Here is a 26,360-nt window from a genome sequence, read left to right on the forward strand (position 1 = left end):
GTGGAACATCATCATTATGAATAAATCTTCATTAAAAAAATACAATAGAATAATTCAATTTTAAGTACCGGTACATTCATCTTTTTTTTCCATTATTATTATTTTTTTATTTTGATTTATTCTTTACAATTCACGTTCTTTTTTATTTAACACGAACTAACAATAAAATATTTCCAAAATATGTATTAATCTTAGTTAATGTTAGTTTCAACATTTACTAATACATAATTCAAATCAAAAGTTGTATCTGTTAATATTATTTAATGGACCATAACATAATCTAAGTTGTTTTTTTATGAGCTAATGTTAACAAAGATTCATAAATCCTGCAACAAATGTATTGATCATTGTTAATGTTAACTAATGGGAGTTTATTGTAAAGTGTTGTTACACTTTATTTTAAGGTGTCATTGTTACAGTGTAATTATATATTTAAGTACTGACATTAATTAATAACATGTACTTACTATAGGATTTGGATTTGGTTGAGGGTTAGTTGTATGTAATTATGCATAATTTACTTTTATGGTAACATCATGTAACATATGTAACAAGGACACTGTAAAATAACGTGTTATTAATTTTTCCACACATCTCCGCTGCTGTAAATGTATGTGAAGGAGGTTTCTGATGCTTTTTTTTGTGTTTAATCTTTTATTATTCCTGGGACAATCAAACGTTTTGCTTATTATAATGTTCCATTCTCCGAATACATCAGGTGTGCTCATTAAATGTCTCATTAGTGAGTCTCAGGGGTATAAAGCAACCTCGATGCTCAAACAGTCTAGACTACGATCCCTCAACGGAGATTTATAAGCACAGATCCCCAAGCGCACGAACAAAAGCGCACCTAGATGACCCCACATGTGTCCACCGGTTTTGTGCGGCAGGGCTATTGGTTTCATTACGGTAAGGTGGACCTGCACTGTCAGCACAGGCAGATGTCAGGTGATCAACCGACTATTGCGCGTAGGTTGGACTGTAAGAAATCACAAAATGGCATTTTTTAAATACAAGAGCATCATTTTGGGATTACGCATGGCTGGAAAACGCACCGTGTACTACCAGCTCATGTGATGATGCGCTAAATCACTGGGAAATACAGCGGTTGTTGTGTATTTATGATCAAATATCAGCAGTGAGCGCCTGGCCAGATCATGGGGCTGTGTTACAGTCTGCGTCCACGCTTGTTTGGGGACCTCAGTGGATCCATTTCCAACACCAACTCGGAGTCAGATCACCAGCCTCCGGATCCTGGGATGATGATGATGCCGTCGTGCGTCCGGGGCTCCAGGCATCGCGACGAGGACTCTGGGGGGAATAGCGGGAAGACATCATCCACCTCCCCTTTACGCACCGGGGACGCCGGTAAGATCCCGGCCGGGGAGCTCCGCCGTGGCGACGGGGACCGAGCGCTCATCCAGAACGGTGGAGGTGGAGGAGGAGGAGGAAAGAAGAGGCTGCAGCTGCTCCAGACTCCCAGCAGCGCCCAGAAACACAAGAACTGGGACAAACTGGTGGTGGAGGAGAAGGAGGCCGAGAAGGAGGCCAAGAAAGTCAGCAAGAACATTGACAGGACCTTGAAGGAACTCAAACGGGAATATAAACAGACGCATCGGCTGCTGCTCTTAGGTGGGTGATGCTGCCATGCCTACTGCATGTTGCCTTTCTTTATTACAATTATTGAAAATGTGTAGGCATTGACGTCATAAAGCATTGCTTAAAATGTATGCTAGCACTATACTTGAAACCGGAATGAATATAACATATTCTCGATACTTTCATAATGCCCCATAATACACTTGGAGATCAATCATGCTTATATTAATGAACGATACCGATTATTTTAAGATTTAAATGTCTAGTCTATATATAGGCCTATATACACACACACACACACCTATGCTTGTTTTGTATCTGCTTTTGACACCATTAAACTATAACAATAGACAAAATGGATATTTTCATAGTAATATTAATATAATAATACCAATATTATTCAAGTATGACACTGCTTCTAAACAGTGGGATTTGCAAATTAAGTGGAAAACTTAATGTGTAAATATATCAGTCGAACCTACAAAACAAATATTTTAATAATGAAATATACATATTATTTGGAAGTGGATTTGGCATTTGTTTTAATCCATTGCATTAAAATGATAATATGATAATGTGTAACTGGGGTTACAATTATTGCTTACACTTTATTTTAAGGTGTCATTGTTACAATGATATATTTAAGTTCTGAGTAATATTAATGAACAACATGTACTATAGGGTTAGGGTATGGATTATGGTTTGGTTGAGGGTTAGTTGCATGTAATTATGCATAATTTACTGTTATTAGATGTAAATTTAACATATGTAACAAGGACACTGTAAAATAAAGTGTTACCAAATGATTTATTAAAAGATAGAATGCATTACTATGTATATTACAGGGCATTAAGAATACTTCTATATAATACTTCTATCAATTCAGGCTTCAAGAAAAATGATTTCTTCATACATTATATTATCTACTTGGTGTATCTCTTATTTACAGTGTTTTCTTACCAAGAAGTCTGTTTTATTAGCCATAACACTAGGAGGAATAAAAAAAATCATGCAATATTCCATAGACCAAATATGGATCTTGTGGTAATATAAGTGGATTAAGATATCAGAAAATAAAACTGAGCTCATATAGTTTGTCAGCAAGTGCATGATGCTTTGATAAGATACTAGCATAAGTCACAGTTCAATAATCTATTACTTTGACCTCTGGGAGACAACTCACACACCGGATCTTTCAGTTTAATTCTTGGAAGCAACTAAACAACCTGCACAACTACACACACGCACCTTTGATGTTAAAGTTCCTCTGTTGTCAATACTTAAAACTAATCTTTGATCACCAAAATTACATATTGTAAACGTTTTTTCCTTGGAAAAAAATAGTTTTTCTTCATGCCTTAAAATAGCTCGAACGTAACTCTACTGCGCCCTTGCCTTATTTAGTATACGCAGTTCTATGAATATGCAAATGAGCCCCGCCTCCACTCACTCACGCCAGCTCAGAGATCCACTGGTTGACGATCACACGTTGATCTGATTGGTTACGAGGTAGTTTGTGACGTCAGAAACACCAGCGATTTCAAACCGTGTTTTTGAGACTGTCTTTGGTTCACTGCAGTTTTAAGCAGAAAATACTCAGCAATGCTGTCGACTTATGAATTTGCACATGGTTTGTCTTAAAGCATATTAAAAACACCACAGACATATAAACCACATTAAAAACTTGATTTTCACCACAGGGGGTCTTTAAACAACACACTACGAATCACACTGTATCTAATATGACTCTATACCGCTGTTTTAAATGCTCTAAAACATTTTGCTCTGTCCACATGTGTCTTGAGTACTGGACTGTAAAGTTTGGTATGTTGCTAAGTAATGTCTGTATACGTGTTTCTGAAGGCATGAGTCATTAAGACTAAAGGTATTAGACTTTCTGACAATTTTGATTTCATTCATTTATTGTCCTTTGCTACTGATAACAATGGACTGGCTATAATCATAACCCGGACTGGCTATAATCATAACCCACACTGGGAATTTCCAATCTTTCCATACTCTTTTATGCTGCTTGCAAATGGCACTTGACATAAAGAAAGACCGAAGCATTGTTAATCTGACCTTCACGAACAAAAGGTTCTGTATAGAACCCTAGGGTTCTAGACTCAATTTTAAAGAACACTTTATATGCCAAAAAGGTGCTATATAAAGAGAAATGACTGCATAACACTTTCATGTTTAATAGTTATATTCATTTAACCCAGGTTTCACAGAAGGCTTAAGCTAGTCCCAGACTAAAACGCATATTTGAGCTGTTGTAACTGAAAGAAACTTGCCCTGTAATATAAAAATGTCACCATTGTTTTGTCTCAAGATGCACTTTTTCTACATGTTTATAAAAGCTACTGAAATGTCCTAATTGAACTAAGGCCTAATCCTGACTTGATCTAAGCCCTGTCTGTGAAACCAGACCTTTTTATAGTGATAAAGTAAGTTTAATTTATCACATTTAATCAAAATAAAAACTGAATTATAACAAAATTAATGAATATTACATCCATAAAATGATGGGAACCCCTAACAGGTTCTTGAAGTGCATGACAGAACCCTTTAGAGTTGTATATAAAACCTTTTCTTCTGAATCCACTGTAAAAAAATATTTTCATTATTTGTAATGACAACTTTTTATCTTTTGTCAAATCAACTTAGATCATTTATGTAGTTCAGATAACATGCTTTTTTGAGTTTCTGTTGATTAAACCAATCTCCTTCATTGCATTAACTCAATTGTTCAATGAACTAAAATTTTTAAGGCAACCAGCTAACTTTAAGTTAAACCAACAATATTTTTTTTACAGTGCAGCAATGATTTGGCATCTATTTATCCTTATAAATGGGGCAAATTGTCATGTTTTACTGACACATGGCTCATTTGAACTCTGGCATAGTTGGTCAAACACAAACACAAATACAGTGGCATCTCAAATCCTTGCGCATTCAGTGTTGTGCGATTTGAAATTTCGTAAAGGCCAATTAAACCAGTTTGGCTGCAGATAGAGGTGTTGTCAGTTTTTAGGAGTTGATAATAAAAAGAGACAGAGAAGTCATCCAAGATGTGGCTTATAAATTAACTTTAATGTTATCTTTAAGCTTTATGATAGTTATTTTTAGTTCTGAAGAATGACACACACATCCTTGGGATTGTACAAGTTGTACTGTAACTACTTAAATCAAGAAGTAGATAAAACAGCCCTAAAGTGAATATCATTTCCTTTTAATAGAGGTAACAGGTATTTATTTTTGCCTATGGAATAAATAACATGACTAGTTTATATTTGATGAATGTGCAGAAATAGCCTATTTTATTTAATGAATGTGCAGAAATAGCCTATTTTAATGACCTATAAAGCACGTTTAGTCTAATAATGGATGCCTCACCCGTGAAAGACAAAAAAGGGTGTAGGGCTCGTATTAGCGTTGAATACTTAATTCGATTATGGTTGTACCATTGGGAATCTTTAGGGCAAAAACAAGAGATTGTCATGCTTCCACACAAGTTGGTATTGTTCCTTTCTGTTGCATTGCAATGTGAAGTGTATGTAAACTGAACTTTGTCACCCTGTAAATAGGTTTTATCATTTACTGAACGTGTACTTTGGCTCTAGCGTGGCCCTAACTGCATATCGCTGGCTAATTGTAATGAAAGCATTATGCAATATGCTCTGTTGTTTTGGAAGGTTTGAGCTTTAGATCAGAAACATACATGTGGCTTTTGTCCTTGAGTAAATACAAGCTTCAACAATTTTGCCAAAAACTGTCTTCCATTTAATCTAGTGCAGTGAAACAAATTGATACATGTCTATAAATATCAATATGTGGTATTGTTTTTGAATGCACTGTAAAAAATAAAAAAATAAAACGCCCCCTAATTTAACTTAAACCTAAGTTCAGTTGCTGTCTAACATTAAATATTAAATAAATTAAATAAATTTTGCCTAGTTGAAATTGGAGTAATGGAAAAACATATGCTGCCTTGACTTATTGATAATATAATATATATTTTTACAGTGACACTTCTTGGTAATGAGAGAAGTTTGAATGAAATTGGTATATTTTTAATTATCAGCTGTTGAATATAGGGCTTACATAACTTAATTTTATTGTTTGAAAACAATAATTCAGACATCCTTCAAAGCTGAGCTCAACTATCACACATAAATGATGAGATATTAAATAATTAATAAAACTAGTGGTTTCTGATTGAACAAAACTTCACATGATGTTGCGGCAATGTTTTCAGCTTATTTTGTTGTCTTCCTCCTTGTGGCTGGCAAATAGTTTTTCATTATTGTAATTTCAATCCATGTTCGATCGTATTCACAAGAATGAATCTAGCGGTCACATTTGGTTTTCCACAGTTTAACAAAACCCTCTTCAGTTCACATGAATTTAAAAGCTTTTTTTAGAAGTTATATGAGAAGTGAAAGTCATATGTGTTCTTTTAAGTATAAAATAGGAGAACTGCAATTTCTAAAGAAGTCATTTGGTGATTCTGTATTTTTATGAGTATTTAATCATATTTCTGTTTGATGCTGATACGACCAGCCAGGCCAAATAACTAGTTCTTGTTGAAGTCACGGTTATGGAAATCATTTTGTTTCCTTTATATACATTTATATCGTGGAACGCATGCAGTTTGTGCTGGTAAATTCACTCCCTTCCAGATCTAGCAATGCCATTGGAGTTAAACTTAAAAAAAAAAAAAATTTGTGGTTGGTGAACAAAATGTTGAAATAGTCAGTATGATAACACAACCTTCCTCCTTTTTATTTTAATCAGTGTTTTTACTCTCTCACATTTCTGTATTTAACTGGCAATAGCATGTCTAAATGATATAACTGTGTTGGGCAAGTTATGCTCCTTGATTTTGAAAAAAAACAAACAAACATATATACGTACTTGTCTGAGTGTGGTTTTAGAGGGAGCAGACCATTAAGACCTGCAAAACCAGTTTGTTTTTTCAGTATAAAACTTGACAGACTTTAGGACCCAGCCATTCGTCTGCTACAATGATGTAGCAGACCATCTTAAACCATTTAAGATAAGCAAAACCTGCTTAGACTAGTTAAAATGTTTTTCACCCCCAGTATAAAACGACAGACTCTGAGACCCATCCATTCCTCTGCTACAACATCACATCCGCTACACTTTACATTGTAACATTCTTTACTCACGTTGTTACATTGAAACGTTCGATTTACGATCTCGTTCGTTACAGTGTTTCGTCAGTCAGTCAGTGATACTTTGTAACAGTTTTCCTGGTTCCGGTCATTACCAGGTGTGACCGAGAGAGGCAGTGCTGAGTTACAGACTACAGCAGAGATACAGGCAGAGAATATCACATAGAAAAAACACAGAGAGGGCGAGAGAACCGAAGAGAAGGGAAGAGCGCCTGGCAGGGGCTCACAGAGACCCCCGGATCCAGATGCAAGTTCATATCCCACCTTACCGATCGATATGTGATCAATTTTATCAATCCCGTCGCTTGAATGACGCCCGGACTGCTTGAGACGTTGTAACGGAGGAGAAACAAAAACCTTCCCGGCGACCTTTTTCTCTCTCTCTCTTTCTGTCTATTGTGGATCATTTTCTCTCTTTGGAATCGGAATTGGATTGATCATTCATAAGGACAGCGCACATATTGGCTTCGAGGGAGTAAGATGGGGTGTTTGGGGAGCAGTAAAACCGAAGACCAGCGCATCGACGAGAAAACACAGCGAGAGGCCAACAAGAAAATAGAGAAACAGTTGCAAAAAGAGAGACAGGCTTATAAAGCCACACATCGACTGTTGTTGTTGGGTAAGAGAAGACTTGAGGCGTTATATCTGACATACGAGAGCCATCCGAGGCTGTGTTTTTAAACGCACCGTGTTTGACAGCTCAATCTGGCATGTCGGATTGTACATATGAAGAACACACACCGTGATATCTGAAGTATCTGAGAGACTTTGCATGTATTCTCACGGCTGTTTTTTTTTTTTGCTTTCGCAGGGGCTGGTGAATCGGGGAAAAGCACTATCGTGAAGCAGATGAAAATTCTTCATGTCAACGGGTTTAATGCGGAGTGAGTACATGTTTACTGTCCTAATGTCACATATGTGCACGTAAGGGCGGCATATGAAGGTTGGGCCCTGTGTTCAGCCTCGGCATGGCGAAGGAAACACTCGTACATGCTGAAGCTGATAGTGATGTAGCACTGTGTGCTATCGGCTAGTGCTTCACTGCAACATCACTGTTAAATGGTCATACAGAATCTGGATGTAGGTAATGCATGGCTGAGAAGTGACTAAAATCAATTCCCAAATGTTCATCAGGCCTATGGGTGTTAAAGTTTCTTAAACACTTTTTGCATCCTAAAAATAATTGGAATAGCATGTCTAAATGACATAACTTTGTTGGGCAAGTTATGCTTGTTGAATTTGAAAAATATAATATAATATAATATATATATATGTATGGTCACACATTCAATTAGGGTCCAATTCTCACAATTATTAACTATCACTTTTTGCCTCAATAAACTCATAATTACTGCTTATTAATAGTTTGTAAGGTAGTTGTTGCGTTTTGGTATTAGTTAGGAATTGGGTAGGATTAGGGAAGCCGAATAAAGCAACAATATGTGCTTTACAAGTTGTTGTAATAAACAGCCAATAGCCTAGTAATATACATGCTATTAAGCAACTAGTTACTAGTGAGAATTAGACCCTAAACTAAAGTGTTACCATATATATATGGGGGGAAATAAGTCAATTTAAATGAGTAGTTTAGCCAAAATGAATATCTTAATGTCATTCCAGTCCGGTATGCCGTGTTATTTTTAAAATGTGCAACAAAATGAGAATGTGTGTCCAACCCCAAACTACATTTATGCTTACTTCATTTTTGACATTTCAAGTCTTCTGAAGTCATATGATCGCTGCATTTGAGGAACAGTCTGAAATTCAAATAGTTGGTCACTGAAAATATTTCCATTCACTTCAGCTGTCATATTTCATTCTCCCTTTCACGATACGTCATGTTTGGTTGCGTTTTGCCAGAAGCGATGATGTTTGGCATCTATCATATGTCTTCACAAGTGCACAAGACTGTTTTTTGTTATTAGTTAAAAAAAATAACACCGTACAGGTTTGGAATGACATGAGGGTGATTAAATAGTGACACAATTGTTATTATTGTGGTGAACGATTCCTAGAACGAGGTGTTGCATGTGTGCAATTCAGCCTTGCATTTTATTTTTCATATTTTTCTGCCTTTTTTACTAAATGTAAATGTTTTCACTTCTAGGGAAAAGAAACAGAAAATTCAAGACATTCGCAAGAATGTGAAGGACGCCATCGTGGTAAGTGAGCCGTTCACAGTAGTCCTGATTTAGTTTCTAGAAGTTTTCTATATCTAATCTCAGTCTCATGGCTCATAACTCTTTCATTTTTATTTCTAGACCATAGTGTCAGCAATGAGCACTTTAATACCACCCGTCCCACTCGCTAATCCAGAGGACCAGTTTAGGATCGACTATATCAAAAGCATAGCGCCGCTCTCTGACTTTGATTACACACAGGTAAGGAGTCTCATTTACCTAAGATGCTTTCAGTGACATTTGCATTTGTGTAAATGCGTTGAGGTTTTTGAACCGCTTACCGAGAGGTTTTGTACGATTTTTTTGCATGATTGCAGCTTTATTAAGATTATGAATTTTTGCTTGGTCTTCATCTACCTGAGGTAAAGTGCCTGCCACTAGCTAAAAGTTTGGATATGTTTCTAAGGAACGTTACTTTATGGGAAAATGGATGCTGACTGCTTTGTTGTTGTTTGAGTTTGCGATTTAAATGGGTGGTAAATATTAATATGTTTGAGAATAAGAATAAAAACAAGGCCCAATAATTTTGTCAGCAGTCTGGGAAACATTTCTAGCCTAAATAATTGTTTTAATGCATTTACAGACTTACATTTAGCTTTTGTGTGTATTTACACACAATTTAAACAGTACTAATATATTGTAGTTATATTAAATGGTAGTCAAAATAATGTTTTTTTTTATTATGAATACTATAACATGATTAGCATGTTGCTACGATAGCTTACGTTCAGTTTTTGATTTGTCATGCATTGTTGTTGTATCTGTGGTTTATGAGCACATCAAGGCAAATTAAACCACAAGCCTTTTATGTTAAATTACAGGTTTGTGAGGAATATTTTGAGTTCATATGTAGGATTTAATTTCGAAATTGACTAATCCAGGAGGCCTTGACTAATCCACGGGACAGAGAAACACAAAATAGGTTTTCACATTAAATGCATTTGCATCAATTGCTTTAGTCATCAAAAAACTCAGGACAAATATAGTCTTTTTGAGGGATTTTTGTAATGTAGACATTTTATGTTCCTTGAAGTAGCTGTCTGGCATAGGTTTACTCAAACCCAATATATTTACCAGTCATTAGAAGACACAGAAATCATGGAAAAACTGTCAATGACGTTTTCTTAGCTTTGTTCGTTTTAAGGTATCAAGTTAAAACTCTGGAATTGGGTGTTATTTTTCCAGTGCAATATGAAGAATTTCATCTGATCTGAATCAGACTGAAACTGACACTAACTATGAAGTTCTCTCTCGATCATACTGATGCAGTCTGTTAGCTTTAGCTTAGCATATGTTTCTGCTGTGCTTGAGTTTCGTTTGTTAGCATGAGACCGTGTGCAATGGGGTCAGTTATTTTCATTATGATTTTGTTGTGATATTCTAGCACATTTAACGCCTTTGCAGAAACGTTGGACTGTGGGATGGCAGATGTCTTCAGCCTGTGACTTTTGATTTGCACAAATGTTGGCTCTTCTTTTTCAGATTGTCATTTTTAGACCGTGTGGACTCCGCTGAAATGGAGATCTGTAATTAGACAGTTTTAGACCCCAGGTCTTTTCTCAGCTCAAATTATGTCCTGGATTTCTCTTTAATTAACTAATGGCAGACATCTATACTCACCTGTGAATTCATACATTTTTGAATGTTTTGACGGTTGGGTTGTAAATACTGGAACTTCCAGAAAGTTCAGTTCTTATTTAGAGAGTAGTTTGCAGTTTACTCTTGGGTTCAACAGGTGATAGATACAATATTGACTGCTAACATGTATTTGTTTATCTTAAATTTGCATAAAATTTGCAAGATTACACTGGAGGAAGTACTGAATCCAGATAGAGATTTCAATAACACTTTAACATAAGGTTTCGTTTGTTAACTTTAGTTCGTTGACTACATTAGTTGTATGAACTAGGGAACAAAGCTTCTACAGCATTTATTAATCTTAACTAATGTTAATCTCATCATTTACTAAATTATATTTAGCCAAAAACGTGTAACTGTTAATATTAGTTTATCCACTGTGAACAGACATGAACATTTTTAATCATTAACATTAAAGATGGATGAATGCTGTAAGAATATATTGCTCATTGTTAGTTAATGCATTAACTAATGTTAACAAATCTATGAATCCCCTAAAGATGGGAGGAAAAATAATAGGTTAGTGCTTTTTGGCTTCGCTCTTAAAACTTTTATATTTTCCTCCCATCTCTTTCTTTTTTTTTTTTTTAAATCACCATGTCCCTTTAGAGGCTCCGTACAAATGAGTCCTTGTTATAAAGCACTTTATATCACAAATGAACATATCGAAATGGCTTGCGATAACTGCATGATTTTTAATACTCCAAAATATTACATAAAGTCAAGTTTTAGGTCGACTCAGACAGACAGCAGAGAGTAGACCGGACACAGGATTGTTACATACATGTGACATGCTTAATGTTATTAGGTGCAATAAGTGAAGTATTCCTGCGCACAGAAAGCCGGCCCTCTCGGACCCCATATGATCCTGAATTCAGTTTATCCACCGCTTATATGACCAAATACACACAATTATGTAAAAATGCCCATCTTGGTGAGTATTCACGTAAAGTAAACAGTCGAGAAAGAAAGCGTGTGTGTAACAATATATTGGATCCGTGCATCTCTTAAAGGGACAGCAGCCTAATAAACTTGTTGTTTGATTAACATCACTCACTGCTTGGGACTGAATAACTTTTGCAGCTTTAATACGAATCCGTGTATATTTAATTCATACAGTGAAGACTAAGTAGTGTTTTATTTTTACATTTGATTATTCAATTTCTGTTGTTAACCCTAATGTAGGCTTACCTGAACCCCCTGGTTACACTGACGTTAAAATCACACACACTTTTTATGTAATGCTACCGTAAAACACTGCGGTTCACTTTCAGAAGTTGTAGGGATGCTTTCTTCTCGCAAAAAAAAGTGAAACATTTATGTTGGTTACATAATTTTCAGGTTTTAAATATATTTTAAACAGAATTTTATTTTACAGGCAAATATCGCGTTATTTAAGTTATCGCATTTTTCCTCAATATTGTGCAGCCCTATTTTCTACTAATATTTGGTCATAAGCTCTGATAAGTACATGAATGTTACATGAAATTGTATATTTTTTAAGCTTTATGTAAAGTTGCAAACAAGCTAAGAAAAGAAACTAGCGTTTGAATGCTTGCATGAGATGTGCTGGAAGCGGCGCTTGAGTCCACAGTGGTGGGCCGGTGTGATCAGTCAGTCTATTTCCAGAACAGCCAAAAGGCTTTTTAACCAAAACACATTTTATGAATGTAGCTGGAAGTATGTAGTGGTATCAGTTCAAGAAATCTCTCTTAAATGAAGCGAGGCAGACATGGTTCTAAAAAAAATGGTTGCTAAATTCAATCATTTAGTTTTTAGCATGCAAACATTAAACATTTATTTTATTTTTTCCACAGGAGTTTTTCGACCATGCGAAGAAGCTCTGGGACGATGAAGGCGTTAAGGCGTGTTATGAACGGTCCAACGAATATCAACTAATCGATTGTGCGCATTAGTAAGTATAAGTTTGATCATAATAGTTCACTTTACCTGAAACCTATGATGATGGTGGCTTTTTGTGACCTGGCATAATTAAAATTGAAGTCGATTGCTTAAGATGCAGCTACAAAATGTCTTATGCAGTTTTTCTCTGTTGATATTTATGATATTAGCACAAATAAAAGGAACCAATAAACAGCACAAACATAATCCCAGCTATTATTTATGGTCATAGTGGTCGTTGCAGTCAGTCATTTGGTTTTACTGATGTTTTAAACTGAATCTATTAATCAGAATTGTATTTATGCTGCGGTTATAGTGTGTTAATGTGAATCTGAAGGGAATATATTCCGTAAACATTTCAGGACTCGGTATGGGCCCGTTCAAAAGAGTCTTTTTTTCTCATTTATTTGATTATAATACAGTAAAAATTTTAATATTATGAAAATATTATTTTTCTATTTGAATATATTTAAAAATTCCTGTGATCAAAGCATCATTACTCCAGTCTTCAGTGTCACATGATCCTTCAGAAATCATTCTAATATGATGATTTGCTGCTCGAGAAACATTTCTTATTATAATTATCAATGTTGAAAACTGTTGTGCTGATATTTTTTGTGGAAACCGTGATATATTTGAAGGATTCTTAATAAAAAAATAAGTAAGTTCAAAAGAACAGGATTTACTTGAAATCTAAATCTTTTGTAGGTATTTATTGTGACACTAATTTGGATAAGTTATCTAACAACTGACTAGTTGATTAGTAAGGCAAACTGTTTTTGTTGTGCAAGTCACTGACAGTGCTGTGCTTTAGCTTGTTTGTCAGTGTGCACTGGAAAACATTCTTGGAAAAGTTGCATCTGTAAACCAGTTCAGACGACCAACGAATTAGTGTGTTTTGAAAATATGTCGTTTTGCACATCCCTGTAAGGAACGTGCCTGATCAGGTTCAGATGAACCTGAAACCAACCTAGTTATTCAACGGCTTCCTTAAGACGTCCAGCCAGTCGACTACAAACGTGTCGTACATGTTTTTAACTTTCTTTGCCTTGGAAATGGTGCGTGAATCTGTTTTTACGTCCACCGTTGGCTTTTTTTAGGCCAGCGCTGACGTTTGTCCTGTACAACAGTGGCCGTGTGTCAGGTATGAAAGTGTGAGGAGGGTGGTCAGGTCATGGGAGTTGGTCAGCCGCTTTGTAGGACGCAGATACCATCACCAGCTAGTGCAGGGCCTGACACATAATGGCGACTGTTGTCTCTCAGTCAGAAAAGGCCCGGAGATACTCGGAGAATCATACAGACACCCAGCTGCTCTCAATACAGGCTTGTTCTTTGTGGAAGACTTTTACAATACTGAGAATTCCTCTGTTATACAACTTCGAATCAATGTCTGCTCAGATATGTTTGCTGCGATCCAGGTCGATGCAGGGGTGTGCAGTCGTTGAGAAAGTTTTCAGATAAATCTAATTGCTTCCACTTTAATGTTCTTTGCCCCTGCAGATCTCGCCCTCATGAGTCTAGGGTAGCGATGCGCAATTTATCGAAATATAACGGAAATCGCGATTTATATAAATAACTGTATGCGCTATAACTAGAACTTATTATATAACATTCATTTGTGAACACATGTGGCAACAATCTTCCAATACCTGTAATAAAGCTTTAAGGGCTTCCTGTGGTTTTAGTCCAAATAAAAGTTTGATGGTTTAACATTTGAAAATAGATTGTAATTAATATGCATATTATTATTATTATTATTATTATAATATTTCATATTTTTTTTGGATTTTTCTTAAATTGAAACGATATCTGCTGGTGTGGACGCTAGTATAGTTCAAATAAGAAATATTACTACTATGTTTATTATCTGAAGTCAGGACGCGCTGCAGTTTTGTCATCCGCCGCTTTAAATGCTCAAGCTCTTTAATGCAGGACGGATTCTGATTGGCTGTCAATGTTTTTATTGTTCGTCAGCTGGAAATATTCGTTCTGAAAGTGATTCCAACGATATTGTTTCTCTGTGGCATTATCGTTATAGTTCTTTAGAATAATTTTTCAAACTATATTAATGGTTTTAGTTATCGTCCGTAGCGTCAACAACGGATTGAAGTCTGTGAGATTTGTTTTTGTCCGCCCAGGTGTTTATTAAATTACCTTGAAAAATAATTGCACACATTTCCTCAACAAACCACATGATTTGGAGGTGACGTTCATACAACACAAATGTTGCAGGACGAGTTATGCACTAAAGTTGAATAGTTCAAAACACCCTGAGCGAGAGCAATTATAATATTTATGCTGGCTTTAGCCAACACCTGTAATCCAATAATTATATGTCTCAGTATTATACTAGTAATAAAGTATTATATCTCTCTTTAGACTTTAGACATTATATTTGACATCACTATATATATATATATATATATATATAAATAAAAATCCATAATTTAAGAGAAACCATCAATTAATCTAAAAAGCCATAGAAAAAATACAGTAAAATGCACCATTTTATTTGCTAAATAAACAGAAGAATGATGTTTAAGAACGTTTATATGTAGTATTAAATTATAATATTTAAAAAAAAAGTTTTTTTTTTTTACTATGACAGTTAAAGCTTGTAAAATGCCATGCAGTGTTCAGACTAAAGCTCTACAAATGTAAATTTTGTATTTATTTATGTTTGTTGGGTTACCAAACGTGTATGATAATTTATAAAAGGCATATTCAAATTTTATATACACATTGTAGTTTACAAAATGTCATGTATACGTGTGGTAGGCATTCATCTACTTTTTTTGGTAACTCAACCAGGAAATGTATCAATAAAAAAATAAGGCATTCAAAACACAACATACTCGCATTGCAATCGGAGAGTATTAATTTTTTTTCCCAATTGTTATAATTATGCTCGACCAGAAAGTGTAATTTGTAGTCAAATGTTTTGCAATTATTTAGGCTACTGTACCTCAATACTGTAAATCTGAGCAAACTCTATGCAGTATGTTATAATCAAGCTGTTTTATCGCAATGCATCTTAACTGCCCTTTGGCCTGTGAGATCATTGAACGATCCCTCGTGATTTTGTGACATCTGTCTGTGTTCGTTTCTATTTATCTATTGCGTGTCTATTTTAAGGCTGAAAGAAAACGGATTACATGTCAATGTCAAACCGCCGAGACGCACACAAATACACGTCTGTACGCGAGTGAGAGCGTGCTGTTGTGATAGAGGACACTTGTACAGAAACAGTGAAAGCAGCAGTCCGAGCGAGAGAGATCCCAGTTGTGTGTGTGTGTGTGTGTTCTGTATGGAGATTGTGTTTGGGCTGTCTGTCCCCCTCCTCCCTCCACCAGAGCTTATGTAAAGGAACAGCGCAGCCGGGGCAAGCAGGAGCTATTTATAGATCAGCAGCACTGCAGAGCACTCACTGGTGGAGGGTGTCACGTGTGTGTGTGTGTGTGTGTGTGTCTGTGTGTGCGCGCCGCCGAATCAAAGGGAGTATCCCGGCAATGCGCGTAAACAAAGGAAGGTCAGAAAGAGAAGGTGAGGCGCAGAAAGGGCCTGTGTGTGTTTCTGTGTGTGTGTGTGTGTGTGTGTGTGTGTGTGTGTGTGTGTGTGTGTGTGTGTGTGTGTGTGTGTGTGTGTGTGTGTGTGTGTGCGGTTCTACATATCAGACCCTCATAAGTGCTTAAAGGGAATAAACATTCACTGATGTACAGCGGCGCTCTCTCTTTCTCTTCTTTTCCCCCTGCCTTTTCTTACATAGATACACAAACAAACACGCACATGTGCAGTTGATAAAAATAGCAACAGATTATGAATTCCTTTTTTAGCATTTCGGATTTCTGTTTCGAGATTTTGCCAGCGTTTACCTAAAAATAGAACGACCCCACACAACTGCTCAAAGCTATGAAAACCAGTAATGATTATTAAACCATCATGCGATCATATTAATGTCCCTTCAAAATGGACAAATCTTTTTTTATGGAATATTGGAGCATTTTTTATGAATAATTTATCTGTGCACTTTTTTTTTTTAACTCGTGTGCTCTCGTAACCTTTAGTCAATACATAGGGAAGAAAAGACTACCTACCGCAACTTCCTTTTCATGCTGACTTTGAATATAGTTTAAATATGATTTACAATAGACAGATGTCTTGTGTCAAGTATGTGAACGCTTGTTGGTTACTTTGAGCTTAAGGATTTGTTTATTCTGTAATTATTATTTTTACACTGGTCCCACAGATGTGAAATTTTATTTTAGCAACATATTTGTATACTTGTAAAAAAATTTTTTTAACCGTTTTGCTGGAAAACAATGACAAATGATGCGACTCATTACTGATTTGTTCATAATCTTCAATGAGTTCGAACTAAATAAAAGACTAAATTATTTAATATTATAAAGAGTATTATTGTTTGTAATACAATTAATCATCAGCACAAAATTCATGATCATGACAGGCTTGGTTGCATTCTTAAATCATATTTTAATTTATTTACATTTGTGCATTTGGCGGATGCATTGCATTTAAGCTTTAAAAAAAAAATTCAGTTCATGCTTAAACAAATATTTATAATAATAACTTCTTCTTTCAATAATTACAAGTCCAAACCCAATAAAAAAACAGAAGTTTGTCTAGCCTCGGTCAAAATTCAAACGTTTGTCTGATCTTGTCAGATTCGGATCCTAGTCTACTCTCTTTTACTGTTGTGCTTGCTGTAAAAAAAAAAAAGGGCATAATTTCAACAGTTAAAGTTTGTAACTTTTAAAAGTTTTCTTGATGGGAAGAGGTTCTGTATATTACAGGAGAAATGCAAGCTAAAAAAAATAACTTTCTTAGTCTAATTCAATAGAGTGCAACAGTCGGTTCCTGAAGTAAAAAGTCTGTTCTTTTTCTCCGACGGGAAACTGATTTTGTACGAGAACTTATAAACCGTGAAAAACAGATACTGTGAGCTACGAGGTTGTTAATCGATGGTATTTGCTTCCGTTAAGCCATTAGCTTGCATTATTTCAGCTTATTTTGAATAAAAACTACATTACCCATGATGCCGTACAGAAAATTCCACTAATCAAAAAGCAACACTGTTCTTAGTCTCCGCCCACTCCCATGAAGCACTGCAAATAACGTAATCAAGTCGATCTCTATACGCTCTCAAAATACGTATATATATGCATATTTTGCTATAAACTTCAAATATTTGAGAATGAGTAGTTTTATATTTATCCATTGTTTTCAATTTGATTATGCTGTTCGCAATGATTCATGGGATTGTAGTTCTTTCCCTCACTAAGTACACAGTCTTACACAGTTTTTGTCCAATTTTCAACGTATTTTGCTTCATATCAAAGATTTGGTGTTGTGATTCACCTCGTAGCTGATTGGTTTGATTCATGGCTTATAAAGACGACGACTTAAAAAAAAATTCCTATGGAAGAGGAAAAATGAATGGAAATGACACCAGCGCTGGAAAAAAGGGCGGGCAGTCGTACACTATGATCTAATAAGAAACCTTGCACCGATACTCACAGCTGTAGAGCCGTTGTTCTCAATAGGACATGTGAAACGTGTTCAAACATTCCCATATTGTTCAGTGTGAACTGGATTTACTGGTTTTGGAATGACTCCCGGTACAATTTCTTGTTTCCCTGTGATCTAGAGTCTACCTCATGTTCCTAAGCGGCGTACAAGCGCCCATCGAGTACAATCTGGGCTTTATTATCTTATCTTGTCTTATCTTATCTTTGGTACAGAACATTCTCAAGACCAGCAAGAATCCCAATGATGAATCAGATTAACCGTGTGAGACGTGTTATTTTCAGCATAAGAGCGGCGAAGGAGATTAAATGAAAAATGTAAATAAACACGCGTTCAAAATAACTATTTTACGATGTATAATTTTATCTCTGAAATCTTTCATTGTCATGCCATATATACACATAATGATATATATATATATATATAAATGAACATATACATGCGTGTATATATATAAATAGAAACATATGTATATGTTCATTTAGTTAACATGAACTAACAATGAAAAATACTTCTAAAGCATTTATTAATCTTAGTTACCGGTTATATTAATTTAAACATTTGCTAATTCTTTAAGAAAATCAAGTTGTATTTTTATTTAATGGACTTGAGTTAACATGAACTAACAATGAATAGTTGTATTTTTATTAACGAATGTTAACAAAGATTAATAAACACTAACAAATGTATTTCTCATTTTTAGTTAATGAAGTGCACAAGGTTACCATTGTTTTTATAGAATTATACAGTTTTGAATTATAATTATCTAGGTACTTTATATAACTAATTTTCTATTTGTTTTTGTACTTTGTTTATATAATAATACATTTTTTTTATATTATTTTTAATACCATAATCAAATATCTTTGGTTTTAGCTTCAAATCCATATAAGATGAAGTTTAAAGTATCGTGATTAGTTCTTTGTGATGTTAAGCAAAAATTGTTTTTGTTGACATGCCATTTAAATTTTTTGACCGTAGAGTCCGTATATTTTGTTCTGCCTAAATGAATATGTTCGGATGGCTCTTCTATGACCGTTGTGTCACGACTGATCCCACGTTCTGTGGACTCCACACTGAGTTTATCCCGTACGGCTGATAGTCCGTCCCGCAGTTATTCTCACACAAACACTGATGCTGAGAGAGGGATTTTTATAGTCATTAGATGTATGGTCACTGTTTTTTCAGAGAAAGATGTAGTTTTGGTTGCTCAGCCGGGAGAGGAGGACTTCACAGCTCAAACACAGATCTGACATGTGCCCTCTGGAGGGGAACACTGGAAATGCAAGGCCATATTTGATGGTGGTGAAGTGCATTTTGGGATACATTATTTACATTTTATATGGGCGATTTTTGTCCCCACCACTTTATGAAACGGCTCACGCCAGAGATGCAGCAACAGATGATTCTTCTGTATCAATATAAGCAATCCAGTGTATGTTTATTATAATGAGTGGAGGAATTTGTAATGTTTTGCTGAATAATTGTTGAGGTTGTCAAAAGTTACAATGTTCAGAGGAAATGTTCTTGTCATATCTGTTCGGGAAAACCGCAAAACAAAATGCAAAGATTTTTTTTTTTTTTTCACTTTTTTTTTTCCTGTCTTCGAAGATTTAATTTACAATATTAAAGATAATATGATCAGTATTTGAAAGACTTTCATTAGATGTTCAATAATTGAATGTTTAGTGGCAAATATCTATCTTATATTAATATTAATATTATTGTATATTTGTGTGGTCTGTAGCATGTATTTAACCCAGAATGTTATTTTAAATACTGAAGTGTAATTGCACATTTGGGGTTAAGGGTCAGGGAGTTTGGGGTCTGGTTGCGAAGTCTCATATGGTTACCATTTATTTGATCAAAAATACAGTAAAAACTGTTTTATTGTCAAATATTATTGCAGTTTAAAATGATATGTTTTCTATTGTAAAATACTTCGAGATATAATTTATTCCTGTGATCAAAGCAAAATTTTCAGCATCATTCCTCCAGTCTTCAGTGTCACATGATCCTTCAGAAATCATCACACACACACACACACACACGATCCTTCAGAAATCAGTCTTATGCTTCATTCATCTGTTCCCTCGATTATTTACCATGTCGCACCGTCATTTCGAGACAACATGTGATGTTCAACGGTCAGGAGGTACAAGTCGGAGCTCTCAGAAAAATCCCAGTTTACAAGTTGTAATTCTGAGTTCTACAAGGAAGTGATGTTTTTACAAGTTGCAATCTTGTAATTATGGTAATTTATAAATGTTATTATCAATGTTAAAAACAGTTGTGCTGCTTAATATTTGTGTGGAAACCCTGATTTTTCTTTTCAGGATTATTTTATGAATAGAAAGTTTTGAAATATTATTGATTTGAAATCTTTAGTCTTTCCCTATTACTTTTTTTTTCAATTGATCTATCCTTGTTATTAATGAGTTAAAAGTTTTGACCTGATAATTATTAGTATTTAATATGCATTTTCACATTTGAAAGTAATGCTCCAACATCATATAAAAGCAAGAGTCGAGATCTCCACAAAAACCTATTTCTCTTTATCCTTTTATCTTTTTTTTTTTTTTTTTTTGGCAATGTCGTTAGAGATTGTCTTGTTGTCACAAGCTTGTGGGATGAGTCTATATTTGTCTCTGTTCGAGCTGATAGCACTAATATCACATGATGGTCACAGAGTGTTGGGCTAATATTCTGCCTTTCTGCAGGGAAGTAAGAGAAAGATATGGGCTTGTTATCTAACATTCTTCAGCTGCGTACTTGCTGTAGGGATGCTTTCAGGGGTTCAGTTCTCATTCACATCCAGTGAGTGTGTGTGTGTATATATATCTATATCTATATCAGGTCCTGTGAATATGTTTGATACAGCAACAGGTATATCTAGACTAGACCTTCAAATGGCATTGCTAGAATGAGAGCGTTGCTGCTTCTTTGATAGTATTTGCCACTTTTAATACCGTTTGAAATTATGAAAGTAACCAAGTCTCATTTGAGACACAATCAAAGTGTTTTTGGAGATTATTGTGTAGATATCATATTATTTTGTAGTGTCAGTGACACTGGTACTTGAGCAGTGTCTTTGATATTAATTTGTGACTATTTTATCATAATTTGTGTGTCTGCGTTGTGTGTGTGTGTGTGTGTGTGTGTGAGATGATTTCTGAAGGATCATGTGACACTGAAGACTGGAGTAATGATGCTGAAAATTCAGCTTTGATCACAGGAATAAATGTGAAAATATAATAAAATAGAAAACAGCTATTTTAAATTGTGATAGATAGATAGATAGATAGATAGATAGATAGATAGATAGATAGATAGATAGATGTTTATAGATTCTTGTGGGAAATCATTGAATAAACCGCACACAAACTGCAGTTATGCTCGATAATGAGAGAGATGCCATTGCCCAAAATATGAATGCTGTAGTTTGGTCATGAACATATGTTTATTAATGAAAAACCTACTTGTGTAAAGTTGATTGAACTTTTTCTTCATTTGTGTCTTCACAGCTTTCTTGACCGGATTGATGCAGTAAGACAAAGCGACTATACGCCAACAGACCAGGTACTGTTTGAGCTTTTTCAAAAACACTTGTAGATGGGAGACGGCATGAGACGCTTTGTAAACGGCTCGCTCTTTATTTTCCAGTAATCGTCCTCCCATAACACTTTCTCTCAATCTTTCTTCTTTCAGGACTTGCTTCGCTGCAGGGTGTTAACATCAGGGATCTTTGAGACGCGGTTTCAAGTAGACAAAGTCAACTTTCAGTGAGTTCACTTGCTTATTAAAAAGCTCCTTAGAAATATATTAAAGATTGTACAGTGTTAAAGTGCCATGTCTTCGTATGTCCACTAGAGGGACACGTTTCCCTTCCCATAAACCTCATGTCTCTGTTCTTCTCTTCAGTATGTTTGATGTCGGAGGTCAGAGAGACGAAAGAAGAAAATGGATTCAGTGTTTTAATGGTACGTTAAGTGTGTGAATATATGCGTCTTACCACCAGCTTGTTAAACAAGTTTAAAGTGCCCATATTATGCTGTTTTAGTCTCCTACTATAGCTTTACACACATCCAAGTTAAAAAAAAACACACGAGACGACTTGTTTCAGACATGAAAGGTAACATCCGAAAAAGCATAATAGGGGCACTTTAATGTGTGATCTATAACGATTTCACATATCCTTTAATATTTGAAGTACTGAGGTAAATGATTGAGTTTTAAGACTGGCATGTGGTGCTGATGTCTGTTTCTCTGCAGACGTCACAGCGATCATCTTTGTGGTAGCGAGCAGCAGCTACAACATGGTCATAAGGGAAGACAACAACACAAACCGGCTACGGGAAGCACTTGCTCTTTTTCGCAGTATCTGGAACAACAGGTGAAACCTTCATTTTCTCATTCCTTTTTTCATTGCTTGTTTTTAAGTGTTTGCAAGCTTAACTGACCCCTCGACTCTGTATCGTTCTTCCTTCTTTCCGCAGATGGTTACGAACAATTTCTGTCATATTGTTCCTCAACAAACAGGACATGCTGGCAGAGAAAGTATTAGCTGGGAAATCTAAAATTGAAGATTATTTCCCTGAATATGCTTGTTACACCATACCAGATAAAGGTTAGACTTCACACACACACACACACACACACACACACACACACACACACACACACACACACACACACACACACACACACACACACACACCACTAAAGACCCAGAAATCCCGAAAAAGTACTAAAGGTTTCATATAAGTGTGTAGTTGACAAATAATTGACATTTTTGGGTTAAAGGTGTACAAGCTCCATAAAAGTATCATAAACGTAGTCCGAATGAGTTGTGCACTATATTTGTGTGAGTTGGAGAGTTGAGCTTCAGAAACAGATCAAGTGTTCAGTTTTGTGAACTGACATCAATCAGTCGATTCAATTTCCCTGTGTGTTAATCTGTTGACTCTTCTATTTTAGTAACTCCTGAACCAGGCGAAGATCCCAGAGTGACAAGAGCCAAGTTTTTCATCCGTGACGAGTTTCTGGTTAGTATTTTTGTTTGTCTATTGCAGTCACAGTGTAGACTGATCACTTTGTTGTGCTTTTTCCTGAAATGGAGAAAAGCCCTGTTGATGGGCAGTTTATAGAAATCCACCAATAATCTATTTTACCAACATTTTTGAACACTATTTACTCTTTTCTACACAATCCACTTAATCCGGTAAACTGATAGTCGGTGCCATCTTGTGGACATCCAAAGAGTAAACATGCTGTTTACTTCAGCATTAATCATCATCATCATCACTCTGATTCAGTGGATTCACTCAGTTGTGTAGTTCATGCAATTCGGGTTTGAGGGTTTGATAAAAAAAAGCTAATTTAGTAAAAGCATCAAATAAAAAATATGTTAAAAAACATAAATGAAAACAATACAAATAAAACGTGCTATAAAGATGATTTTTAAATATATTTATTTTATTATACATTTATTTATTTATACTAAAATGTGTGTACCGGTATATGCATTTAATAAATTCAATTATGTGTATATATGCATTTTATAAATTCAAAAAATAATCTGATAAAATGTATATATATTACATATGTAAGGGATTGTGCATAATTTGGCTCGTTCCCTCAGATCTTGTGCTCACACATAAAGTTGCCTCTCCGCACTAAATTTAGTTATTTTTCACTCCTTATTGCACTTAAATGGTCAAATACACACAAAATAATGTTAAAATGTCTTGGCGAGTGTTCACATAAACAGTCAGTTGTAAAACGCATATGTAACCGTATAATGGATCCGTGCTTCAGGTCGTAAAGTGACAGCAGCCTAAAACACCGGCTGCCAAATTATGAGATAATATAAAAAATATCTATATGGAAGTTTTTCCCCATGGTATCCACGTCAAAATTGTGGCCAGTGAAAATGCTGAGTGACTAGAAACTTTGGAAAACCACTAGCCACAATGTCTGGTGAACAAAAAAGTGAATGTCAAGCCCTGTATGTGTTTGTGTGTGTATATATATATATATATTATTGAAATATTGACTAAATCACAGGCTAATTCAAGTACGTCAAAGGGGCTCGGCTGATGAGAAAGTTTCAGAAACCCTGTGTTAAACTGATTCAGAGTTATTTTCTATTAAAAGTGATTCATTAATGACTGGGTTCTGTTGTAGACATTTATACTGAGTGTTGTCCATTCAATTTGCTGAACATAAATATTGTTTAATTAGGTTTTATTTCCTAAATGAATTCGAACTACAAACTATTTATTTTTTGGATTAATCATCAAAGCAATTCTTGTGATCGTATGAAACGTCAAATTGTAACTGTCCACGTCTCTTTTCACAGAGGATCAGCACAGAAAGCGGAGACGGCCGTCACTACTGTTATCCCCATTTTACATGTGCAGTGGACACGGAAAACATCCGCCGGGTCTTCAACGACTGCCGGGACATCATCCAGAGAATGCACCTGCGGCAGTACGAGCTCTTGTGATCGTCGGGACCCTGTGCTCTCTACCAACGTGTCTCCAAACTCCGCAGACAAAGAATACTACTGACGTTTGGCACACCACACTTCGGTTTTTACTCGTTTTATTTGAACTCGTGATTCGGGGCGGGCGGTCGATCGGTGGGGTGGAGGACGGAGAGGGTCACTGGGTTTTCCCCCACGTTTTTATTTGGATTGCCTTTGTTTTTGCCATTCCATGAAGCCTCTGGCTACCTCCTTTTTTTTTTTTTAAATTAAAATAAAAAATGATATCGTTGTGTATATTTTCTGGCTCCTGCCAGATTATGAAGATCGCATCACCTTGTGACCTCCAGGAGTCCTAGTCTCGCACACCCCGAACCTTGATCTTCTGACCTATAGGGCTCTCTGCTGCTCTTTCTGTTTCCGAACACTGAAGATCGCCCACGGACAGAGGCGGGGACGGGGTGGGGGGGGCTAGGGGTTGTCGAACACTGGGAAAACGAAGTGAAGTAATGCACTTTTCCATCCGGTTTTGACTGACGTTTTTCTTTACGAAGATGGACACACAATGTAGCATCACATCATGAATTTCTGTCCCACTCGAGGCTTGCCGACAGGTCAGAGGATGGTGGGAATGGCCACGCCCCCTTTGATTGGAAGGAGGCGGGGCATTTGAAGCGAGGAGGAGGGGCTCCGGGAACATTGCTGAAGCCTCAGTTTGCGCTCGAGAACATGATGGCGAAACATCCGTGAAAAGAAACGCCCCATTTCTTATTGTTTTAGTTTCTTATCTTGTACAGACTGTGCAAGGTTGATTTTTTTTTTCTTTTTCTTTCCTGTACAGAATATAAAATGTTATATTATTTTATACAACTTTATTGAAAGAGAGTAAAAAATCTACTTGTAGATCTTTGTGCCTTGATTATGGCTGTACCTGTAAATGAAGCTGATACATATGTTTTTGACTGCGCTGTACAGCTTGATGTCACCCCTGTCGGCAGAAGGGACTGTGGATGGGGACCTACTCTGTAGAGTTTAGTTTCTTTTCTTTTCTCGTTTTTGTTTTTCTGCTTTGTTTATATAAAAAGAGAAAAAGTTCTTTATTAAAAAAAAAAAATCTATATATAGGAAAGAAAATCTTAACCTGTATACATTATGCAAATTGACCCCCTTACCTGCGGTTATGATCGGACGAAACGGCACCATGCCTTTCTTCTCGTTTTTTTGTTTGTTTTCTGTTTCATTTTAATTCTCAGCTTTAAAAACAGAAAAATTGAAGAAGAAAAAAAAAGTGTCCAAAATCACAACCTGGCGTTGTTTTCAAAGGAACCTTTTTGGATATGAAGTATGTCTGATATATACACACACGTTTGTGTCTGTGAGTGCGTGCGTGTTCACGTACAGGAGACAAACATTGAGCCACAGACGCATGACATTTGTGTATGAGTGTGTGTGTGTGTGCGCGTGTGTGTGCAAGAGTGCATTGTGTGCACTCTTTTATAAATGTGCGTACATGTAAATTTATACGTCTATATAAATATATATGTACAATTCTACATGTTTAATTATGTGTGTGTTGGTGTATACATACTTTAGTATGTATACAGTGAAGATGTGTACTTACACACATAGGTAAGCATGTCTAGAGTGAAATGAATAAATGAGAGTGCAATATTGAAAGCAACTGTGCGTGTCCGACGATTTTCACCATACACAATATAGACAGTAAATGGTAAACTGAAAGGTTTTTTTACTTGTATTTCTTTAATATCAATATCATGTGATATCAGTTTATAATACACATCCAAATAT

At 35.7% G+C, this 26,360-nt stretch overlaps 1 protein-coding gene across 2 annotated transcripts; it reads left to right on the forward strand.

Annotated features, from left to right (window-relative positions):
• The first annotated feature begins 786 nt into the window (after positions 1–786).
• On the forward strand, positions 787–25,506 carry gnal2 (guanine nucleotide binding protein (G protein), alpha activating activity polypeptide, olfactory type 2). 2 transcript variants are annotated; one of them, XM_079601398.1, is made up of 12 exons: positions 787–1,632; positions 7,612–7,684; positions 8,908–8,962; positions 9,062–9,181; positions 12,436–12,533; positions 21,589–21,643; positions 21,773–21,846; positions 21,986–22,044; positions 22,337–22,457; positions 22,561–22,691; positions 23,042–23,109; positions 24,426–25,506. In XM_079601398.1, exons 1-12 carry the CDS (start codon positions 1,158–1,160, stop codon positions 24,570–24,572), a joined length of 1,476 nt encoding a protein of 491 aa, XP_079457524.1. In that variant the 5' UTR covers positions 787–1,157; the 3' UTR covers positions 24,573–25,506. The 2 variants fall into 2 exon arrangements, with proteins under 2 accessions (XP_079457524.1, XP_079457525.1); XM_079601399.1 differs by lacking the exon at positions 787–1,632 and adding an exon at positions 6,934–7,419.
• The last annotated feature ends 854 nt before the right edge of the window (positions 25,507–26,360 follow it).

This window comes from Phoxinus phoxinus (assembly GCF_949152265.1).
Source record: "Phoxinus phoxinus genome assembly, chromosome: 24".
NCBI classification, from domain to species: Eukaryota; Metazoa; Chordata; class Actinopteri; order Cypriniformes; family Leuciscidae; genus Phoxinus; species Phoxinus phoxinus.

What these genes read in the sequence shown, in the direction of transcription:
- gnal2 (XM_079601398.1), top strand. Translation starts at nt 1,158, where the DNA reads ATGGGGCTGTGTTACAGTCTGCGTCCACGCTTGTTTGGGGACCTCAGT. An exon ending in GTAGACAAAGTCAACTTTCA is followed by an intron (nt 21,847 to 21,985) that starts GTGAGTTCACTT and finishes TCTTCTCTTCAG; the next exon opens with TATGTTTGATGTCGGAGGTC. An exon ending in TCATCCGTGACGAGTTTCTG is followed by an intron (nt 23,110 to 24,425) that starts GTTAGTATTTTT and finishes CTCTTTTCACAG; the next exon opens with AGGATCAGCACAGAAAGCGG.